The sequence below is a fragment of the Trichechus manatus genome, unplaced genomic scaffold (genome assembly GCF_000243295.1).
Source record: "Trichechus manatus latirostris isolate Lorelei unplaced genomic scaffold, TriManLat1.0 scaffold00039, whole genome shotgun sequence".
NCBI classification, from domain to species: domain Eukaryota; kingdom Metazoa; phylum Chordata; class Mammalia; order Sirenia; family Trichechidae; genus Trichechus; species Trichechus manatus.
Genome location: NW_004443975.1, coordinates 8,104,962 through 8,114,807, shown reverse-complemented (window position 1 = coordinate 8,114,807; position 9,846 = coordinate 8,104,962). Strand labels below are relative to the sequence as shown.

At 35.5% G+C, this 9,846-nt stretch overlaps 1 protein-coding gene across 6 annotated transcripts in view; it reads right to left on the bottom strand.

Moving 5' to 3' along the window:
• The window catches only part of CNST (consortin, connexin sorting protein), a 123,017-nt gene that overhangs the window by 83,059 nt on the left and 30,112 nt on the right, over nucleotides 1-9,846 (bottom strand). For 4 of the 6 annotated variants that reach the window (XM_023730914.1, XM_023730911.1, XM_023730915.1 and 1 more), the window contains exon 2: nucleotides 1,895-2,323. In XM_023730914.1, the coding sequence (XP_023586682.1) occupies nucleotides 1,895-2,273 (379 nt within the window). In that variant the 5' untranslated portion in view covers nucleotides 2,274-2,323. Of the gene's footprint in view, nucleotides 1-1,894; nucleotides 2,324-3,441; nucleotides 3,970-4,400; nucleotides 4,740-9,846 lie in introns of those variants that run through there. The other 2 variants (XM_023730912.1, XM_023730913.1) reach the window with 2 other exon arrangements.

Genomic DNA, 9,846 nt, shown 5'->3' with positions numbered 1-9,846 from the left:
GTATGTCTATTTCTAGTTTTCTGAGGAAACGCCATATCATTTTCCAAAATGGTTGTATCATTTTGCATTCCCACCAGCAGTGCATAAGAGTTCCCATCCCACAGTTCATTTTTATGTGCATCTCTTTTCTCTCACATTTTACCATAAACAGCAAGGAGAAACCATGCAGCCCTTTTTGATCTTGCTTAGAAATCTCATCAGCCAAATATTCAAGTTCATCACTTACAAGTTCTACCTTCCATCAATCATTTGAACACAATTTGAACAAGTTCCTTGCCACTGCATAAAAAGCTTCGCCCTTTCTCCATTGTCCAATCACATGTTCATCATCTTCTTTTAAAATCTCACCAGATGCACAACTTATGTCCACATTTCTAGCAAAATTCTGTTGCTAGTGCCATATGTATTCTCTAAGACAATGGACACTTTCTGTGAAGCTCTCCTCACTTCCTTCTGAGCCCTCACCAGAATTGCCTTTGATGTTCATAATTCTACCAACAGTCTCTTCAAGGCAATCTAGGCTTTTACTATTAGGCACTTTAAAACTCTTCCAGCCTCTACCCATTATGCAATTCCAAAACCGCTTCCACATTTTCGGTATCTGTTAGAGCAGCACCCCTACTTCTCAGTGCCAAATTCAATCCATGACACTGAGTAAATAATACTAAATTTGTATAAACTGGAAATCATATTGTGTTGCAAATAAACAAATACAAATAAAAATAAGGATATGGATACACTGATTACATTTCTAATCAGCCAAAGACACAAAGAAGAGCAGAATGGGAGAAAACACTCCCCTTCATTCACTTAAGGCTTATGCAAAGACTGCTGGCATGGGTAAAGTGGTACCACACTAAGGAACCCCAGTCCAGGATGTAGCAGAATGCTTTAGTCCCACAGTTGCTGATTAAAATCAACCAGAATTTCCTTGTGATTCAGGAAAAAAAAATAAGTCCAAGGCTCCAAACTTTAACATCAAACTATATACTGAATAAGAAATACTCTAAGTTATTTTGTGACCAAAATGATATACTTAAAACTAGACTTTTTACTCAACATTGGCATAAGATACATATTAATATATATTAATGTTGAGGAAGATTGTACTAAAACAAACTCATAGGTTAGGATCAAAGCTACAGTAATGATAGAAAGAATATTTTAAGGCTACTATCGGTAGAAAATGGTTTAATTTATAAAGAAAGGAGACTGTATGTATTCAAAATTCCTGATGTAAAAACAAGGAGCCCTGGTGGTGCAGTGGTTAAGCGCTTGGCTGCTAACTGAAAGGTAGGCAGTTTGAACCCACCAGCCATTCCACAAAAGATGTGGCAGTTTGCTTCAGTAAAGATTACAGCCTTGGAAACTCTGCCTTACAGGGTCACTATGAGTCGGAATCAACTCGACGGCAATGGGTTTGGTTTTATGGGTTTTGGTGTGAAATCATGTACATAAAATGTCAATTGAGGCACTATTTATTACAGCAAAATACTAAGAACATCCATAAAGAAAGTGGCTAAATAAATTATGGCACACCCATACAATGGAACACTGTGGAAACCACCACATGTGTGTCTACTGTATCTGTGCATGCCTATGAAAGTCTATTGTGTCTATTTGTATCTATTGTGTCTATGTGTGTCTACATGTGCCTCTGTAAGTCTATTGTATCTATGCAGGTCTATTGTGTCTTGTGTGTCTACATGTGCCTCTGTAAGTCTATTGTATCTATGCAGATCTATTGTGTCTACACATGTCTATCGTGCAACTAGCTCCAGAATATATTAAGAAAAGAAAAAGCAAGGTGCAGGACAGTGTACATAGGATAGGATGAGAAGGAGATTTATTTTTAATTAAAAAATAAAAAGTATAAACGACTACTTAAAAATACCTGGTAGTATCTTCTTAGCAGTGCCTTTTTTGCTTCTTGAGCTTTTTATTCCAGATATTTTTCTGTCCTTTCCCAAGAAGGCCTGTCCATCTTTGGGGCCTTCACCAGGAGTGTTTTCCGAGTTCTCACTTGCAGCCACCTCCAAGTGTGATGTGCAGCTTTCATTATTGTTGAGACCGTCTTGTTCAAACACTTCAGGTTTTCCCATTGCACCGTCACTGCCAGTCAGACACTCAGGCCTATCCCCATCAAGTTGATTTTCATTTTCATCTGACACAGAAGGCAAGGGTGTTACTGTACTTTCCACACTATCAACAGGATGACACTCATCTTGTGGCTCTATCTGCAGGTTATATGTAGGAGTTCCGATGTCATCCATTAGAGCATCCTTTGTTGAACCCTTCAAGTTTCATTAAAGTCCTTCCATGTCTACAATGACAAAAAGAAAAAAGCTACTTCATTTTCTAAACTCTGTGGATTCTCTGATCTTTGATTTTCTTCTTCTCATGGGCTGTTTTACTATAAGTAGGGAAAAGAAGGAAAAGACCGAAGCTCATTCCTACTTATTTTTTCCCACTCACAACCCTACCTCAGCCTCACCTGGTTCTCTCTTGAATACAATGGTTCTCAACCCTGGCTGCCTATTAGAATTACCTGAGGTGCTTGCCCAAATCCTTCCCTGGACCCATTAAATCAGAATTTCTGGGGACTGAGCTCAGGCACTGATACATGTATTTTTAAATTCTCAATGTGATTCTGATGTGCATCCAGGTTAGGACCACTGCCTTAATGAAAGAAATTACTGGTTAAATGAGGTTATCTGTTAAAATCAATCATTCATGTTATCCCTAGGCACTTTTATCAGACAAGTGAAAGCTAGTTGTATAAGTCCTGTGCCCTTACAGCAGCAATATTTGCAAATACAGACACAAAAAGTCTTTTTTAATAAACTGAAAAAAGGCATGGGAGGGATTCAAGTAGCATGTATTTATACTATATTCTCATTATATTTTTTACTTCTGAAAAATAAATCCTGTAAAGTACTTTAGAACTGTCACTAAATTCCTCTTATACACTTAAAAATGTGACTTCCTCGTCCCCAAAGACCCATACATACCGTAGTCCTTAAAGTACTCTGTTCCCCTCATAGAGTCCTCCTCCTCTGCACTCTGTTTTTTTGCACGTGTCTAACTAGATTTAAGCCTTTTGAAAACCTACAAGTCCTAGATTCTTCTTCACAACGTCTAGCCCGAGGTCTTGTACTTAATAGACACACAAAGGAACTGTTGTTGTGTGTCATCAAGGCGATCTGCTCCTGTAAAATTTACAGCCTAGGAATCCCTATGGGGCAGTTCTACTCTGTCACATAGGGGCGCAAGTCAGAATCCTGGGGAACCAATTTTCTACTGTTTCTCTCTGAAAGAAGAGAAATCAGGCACATGGATTCCCATCTACTCTCCTGTCCCTACTCTGACAGGTAAAGGGGCCTGTTATACAATATTTGGCTTTTGTCTGCATTCCTAACATATTTCAGTGGGATAGAATACCTTAATTTAAGCAACAGGATAATTTTCTTAATGGTATGTCTAATCAGCATAGCCCCACTGCTTTTGGAAACAGTTATATATAAACAGTACTACTTCTGTTGCTTCCTCCTCTTGTCTTCCCTCCAGTGCCATACCAACAGCATTTCAATAGGTTGATTTTCCAGGACACACTATATCTCACCATAGGAAGGCTCTTAGGTAGGAGAAAATCACAAGCAGAAAGAGGCCCAGTTGGCACACGGTATTTTTAAGATATATACTAACATTGCATGGGATGGGGGAGATAGAAGTACCATTTAGATCACGTTCAAAGTTATTTGCTGTATCTAAACTATACATCTATCCTGTAAGAGTCCCTAGATCTATACCAACTGTCACAAAAGAAACAGTGGCATATTGCAATCGCTGCTTAAAGCACTGATTCTGGCATTTTTTTTTCCAGTTTTTTTTTAAATTGTACTTTAGATGAAGGTTTACAGAATAAACTAGCTTCTCATTAAACAATTAGTACACATACTGTTTTGTGACATTGGTTGCCAACCCCACGACATGTCAACACTCTCTCCTTCTTGATCTTGGGTTCTCTATTATCAGCTTTCTGTTCTCTCCTGCCTTCTTGTCCTTGCCCCTGGGCTGGTGTGCCCATTTAATCTTGTTTTGTTTTATGAACCTGTCTAATCTTTGGCTGAAGGGTGAACCTCAGGAGTGACTTCATTACTGAGCTAAAAGGGTATCCGGGGGCCATACTCTTGGGGTTTCTCCAGTCTGTGAGAGCCCTAAGTCGTGTGTGTGTGTGTGTGTGTGTGTGTGTGTGTGTGTGTGTGTGTGTGTGTGTGTATTATATATTTGTATATTATATATTTAGTTAATTCTAGCATATTTTGCCGTTTAAAAGCATGATAGTCAGTGCTGCCCAAGTAACCAGCCTCTCGTGGCAAAACAGCATTCCACATACGTACCTTGTATACGTTCAGCTCACATGTTGACTCTGTACAGTTGAAGAATTTCAAGCAAACATTTCAAGTGACGTTTATTCAAAGCTTGAATAACCACAAAACTTTGAGGAAGAGGCTTTAAATAAACAAGTAATTAATTTAGAGTAACGGACTAACAAAAAGAAATCTACATTTTACCAAAAGCATAATCTCAATCTCAGGAATGATTTTACTTCATTTTTGATACATCATAATGGATGTCTGTTGAGAGTAAACATCAGATGTTACTAAAATTAAAAAAATCATAGGAATGATTAAATATATTATTTATTTTAGTTTTAAGTATTTTAAGGTGATTCTGGGTGCCATTTTTCTGTAATCCATATATTTTTACTTATGAAAGAAGCCAAGATTCTTCTTAAGAATTAAAATTAAACCCCAAGTTTAAATTTGGTGACTTATAGTCAGACCAAAATTTAAAGGAAGACAGTTACCAAACCAATAAAGTATTCTACATACCTCAAGTTCAAATTTGGCTACTCATTGCTCAAAATTGAGGAAGAAAGGCAACAAACACCTATGTTATTCTGTTCATTATGGTGATTACGTACCACTTTACAGTTCACTATTTTACTCACTAGACATGCTCCAATATCACTTATATCTCATTGCTAAATCTATTGTTTTCTGTGATTAATGGTACCCTTGTTGAAACACATGTACCTGCAGGCAATATTCACTACAGGTAGTCCCTGACTTAGGATGTATTCAAGTTACCCAGACTTAACAACCATCAGTGTATCTGGAACATAGCATCTTCCTGGGAGGAAGTTATGGGAAAATGCATGCAGGGGATGTGGAAATAATTGCTGAGTTATGTGAACATGCTCCAAGCATTTGATCAGGATGATATGATGGAAGAGATCAGTGGAAATATCATCCATATGGCAAGAAAGCTGAATTTAGAACTTGATATTGCCGATGTGGAACAGCTCATAGACCACGAAGAAGGGGAACTGACAGATCGGGACTTAATGGATTCTGAAGAGGAAAGAAATGCTGAAGAAGAAAGAAAGAATGAGGAAGAGGAAGGAGAGAAGTTATCAAAAAATTTTACAGTGAAAGAATAAGCTGGAGTTTTTCCTAAAGTAAATCAGGGGCTTCAGTTGCTTGAAAACATGGACCCAAACACTAATCACTTTGCTAAAGTTGACAGGCAGATTCAGTAAGCATGAGATGTTACCACGAAATACATGAAGAAAAAAAGAAAAGGACCATATAAACAACTCTCACTAGTTTTATGACTAGAAATGCCATCTCCATTCCCAGAGATAATCCAGATGATCCAGAACCTTCCAACTGACTAAACGCCAACACTGTCCAACTCTTCTTCGTCAGAGTAAATTTTTATGATTTGTGTATTTTTTTAATGTATGTACATACGAAAATATATCTGCAAGTTTGTATGTCATGTTTCCAACCCGCAAAGACAAATAAAGATCAGATTTATAAAGATACTGATAATGAAAGGCAATAACAATGAAAACTAAAAAAAAAAAAAAAAAAGGTATTCAACTTAAGTCAAAACCGATTTACAATGGAGTCACTGGAACAGAATCCCATTGTAAGTCAAGGACTGCTTGTGTGTTAGCAATGAAAAGTATGCCTCAGAGAAGCAGTTCTCAAAAGCATTGTGACTCACAGTAAGAAATTTATTTTTCATTGAGATCGTGCATATACAAAATAAATGTATGTCTGTAACAAAGATGTTCAGATGTTTTGTTCTGAAACAACGGTTTCACGAAACTTAACACATGTGAAGCACTCTATACAATACTATTTCATATTTTTTAAGTGCTAATCAAGGCAAGTTAGGTTGATTTCATACCCCTACGAATGTGTTGACCACAGCAATATGCTAGAAGGCAGTTTCTAGGAATTAATAGCATCTCAACCAGTCTGTTACTTTGCAATTATCTCCAAACTGTTTTCTGAAAATGGTGCAGACCATATGAAACTCAGACATAAACTTCACTTAAAATGTTGTCTATATAATTTAAAATAATGTTTGCTGATTTATAGCCTTTATCTCACCTTAAAATGTAGCTAAAATAATCACCCTGACTAGGGGTCACGTCACTGAAATCTTCGGCTGTCATCTATGTTCTACCCCTATGCTGTCCAATACATAAGAGCTTGGCTGCTAACCAAAAGGTCGGCAGTTCAAATCCACCAGCTACTCCCTGGAAACCCTATGGGGCAATTTCTACTCAGTCCTATAGGATCACTATGAATCGGAATCGACTCGGTGGCAATGGGTCACCACATGTGGTTACTGAGCACTTGAAATATGAACAGTGAAAGTGAGGAATTGAAATTTTAAATTGTATTTAATTTTGATTATTTTAGATTTTAAAATAGATATCCGATTCAGTTATTAAAAAAAACTTTGTATGTTTGGAACAATTCCGGTATATAAATCAACTGTAAATTTTATGAAATCTAAATACAGATCAAGTATTCCCAATGAAAATTTAATGTCCAAACTAAGATGTACCATATTTCTACAATACATCCCAGATTTGGAAGACTTGGTATGAATGGAAAATATCTCATTACTAATTTTAAATATTTATTACATGTTGAAGTGATAATGCTTTGGACATGTTGGGTTAAACACACTCGATTATTAAAATTAATTTTACCTTTTTAAAAACTTTAAAAATGTAGCTACTAGAAAATAAAATTACATATGTGGCTCATGTTATAGTTGTACTTAATAATACTGCTCTATATGATATTGCATCAAAAGTGTAGCTGAAGTGATGGCTCACGGTTAATCACTCCATTCCAGATGCTTTCTTGCTAATACAAGTTATGCTGTAGGCATTTTCTAACTAGAGACATGATTATTACTATAATTAAATAATGTAAATAGTCATTGAAAGAAACATATAGTATGTTGTTTTAAACTTCATTCGTCTGTACTTGCTTATTTCCCATTTTCGGAATGCAAACCCCAGCATGCTGTCCCTTTATTTTGGTACTCCCCCATATTCAAAATATTCCTGGTACTTCATAAGTGGTTGAATGAATAGTGATTATAACTAATAAGACAAACTTTCATAATCTTTCTAAATACTTAAATTTATTTTCTACATAACTGTACAGTGCAAAAGTAAACCAGATTTTTAAAACATTTAATAAGACTAAAAAATCCACAACTTTATAAGAAATTAGATCTTAATATAGGAAAAAACATGGTTGTAGAAGAGAAAATTCATGCTATACCAGAGCAAGGAAGATAAAAATGTGACAAAGTATGTAACAACGTTGCAAGAATATAAAAGGCGGAAAAACAAGAAAAATAAATGATTAGAGTCAAATGTGAAGGTGACGGCTCTAAAGGAGAAAACATCATACATGGATTTTATTTATGCAGAGAAAGCGCTCTTACAAATATGAAGAAATAAACTGAAACTATGTGACTCATAAGCCTAAAACAACCTTGGGGCAGGTAAATTGGATGAAAGGAAGCATAATTTGTTTCATTTTCCTCAGTCCTCCCTTTCATAACAGGGCTCAGTTCAAAACAGCTTACACATCTACAGAGCCTTTGAGTTCAAAATCCATTACATAAATGGAAAATGACAAGTTAAAAGCTTGGGTATAACCAAGTAGTGCAAAAATAGAGTCATTTCTCCTCTCTCCCTCTCTTGTACCAGGTCATGTACATGTTTCACTTTCATTTAAAGAAACAAAATAGAACAAATATGAGCTCAAGGGCATCTTCAGGCTTCCAGAAACATGTCATCTTACGTTTGTTTTTTCAATGAACAAACTTATTATTAATAAGAAATTTTGTCTAAAACTTCACTACTTTAGGGTAACTGAATTTATGCTGTGAAATGCTCCTGGTAATCAACAATTTGTATATTATTTGAAGACAGCGGGTGGGCAAATCACAGCATAAAGTTATTAGTAGCAACACAAGCATTTTCTTTAATTAGTTTCACAGAGTTAATAACGTACACACAGAGGGAATCACAGTCAGTTTAGGGGAAGGAGTCATTTTCCTAGGCCCACACACAAGTTGTGTTTAGTTGGTTTTAAATGCCTCTTTGTTGTAAAACATACTGCAACCGTACTTTGAAGCTACAACCAATAGAATCTAAAAACTTGAAAATACTTTTTGGCTCAGACCATAACCACCCCTTTTAGAACAAAAATCATGTTTACTGCTACACATCTACTATGTGTTCTCAAGGAAACTATCTTAATAATTTTTAAACTATGAACACTTGGCTACCAACTAGTGATATAAAGCAATCTATCTATACTTTAATCATTAAATACATACATAAGATTCTACGTTTATATACATTTTGTTTTGTATATGTTTGTAGTTATATATACATAATTCTTGATAATACAGTGGCAAAAGCAAATAATACATTAGAACTTTCCTTTAAGAGGTTTGACTATACAGTTTGCATCACCTGAATAAAATGCTAACATTAACATTAATCAACAGTTATCACATACTGAAGTTTTACTGATTATCAAGCAGTGTTTTAGGTTCTTTTTTTTTAATCTCTCTATATAATTCAATCTTTACAACAAGCCCTACATGATAGTTCTATAATTATCCCCATTTTACAGAGAAGAAAACAGAGTAACAGAAAGGTTAAATACACAGGCCAAGGTCACACAGCCAGTATGGGCAAAGTTGGGATTCAAACTTAGATAACCTGACTCTAGAGTGTGTACCCTTAACTACTATCATCATTTCAATATTTATTTTAAAAATCAACTATTCTATTCCAGTAAGGAGACAGCAATATGAAAAATTTCCAATATTTTAAAATGTGTTTCAGATACACAATTTAGAAAAATATGTTAAGAAGCAACATAAAATAAAAACCACTGACAAGACTATTTTCTGTATTTCTTAAAGTTATGAACTCATTTTTTTCAGGTTTACACATTAATCTATATATCATCCCTATCAGAAACCATCCTCAGGTATTTGAAATGTACTCTTGTACACACAGAATAATTTCTACTAGGCAGGGCACAGGTATTTACTGAACCAACAACACAGCGAAAGAGAGTGAGAATAAACTACAACAGACTCCAAACTTTGATAGTGTACCCCAAACAAGTACAGAAATTGACCACCATGTACCTATTATATATATATAATTATTCATAAATTATGTGCACATACTACTATGCTAACACATATTTTCATTTAAAACATATGCAAAAGTAAACATTAAAAAGGATGAAAGAGGAGTTCCGGCAAAATGGCGCTCTAGGCAGAAGCACCACTCCGTCCCTCCATAGCAAAGATCTGAAAAACTAAGCCGAACAGAGAATACAACAATCCTGAAACCCTAAAACATCAAATGAAGAGATAAAGAACTCAGCCAAGCACCAAATGGAATGAGAAAACTAACAGAGAACG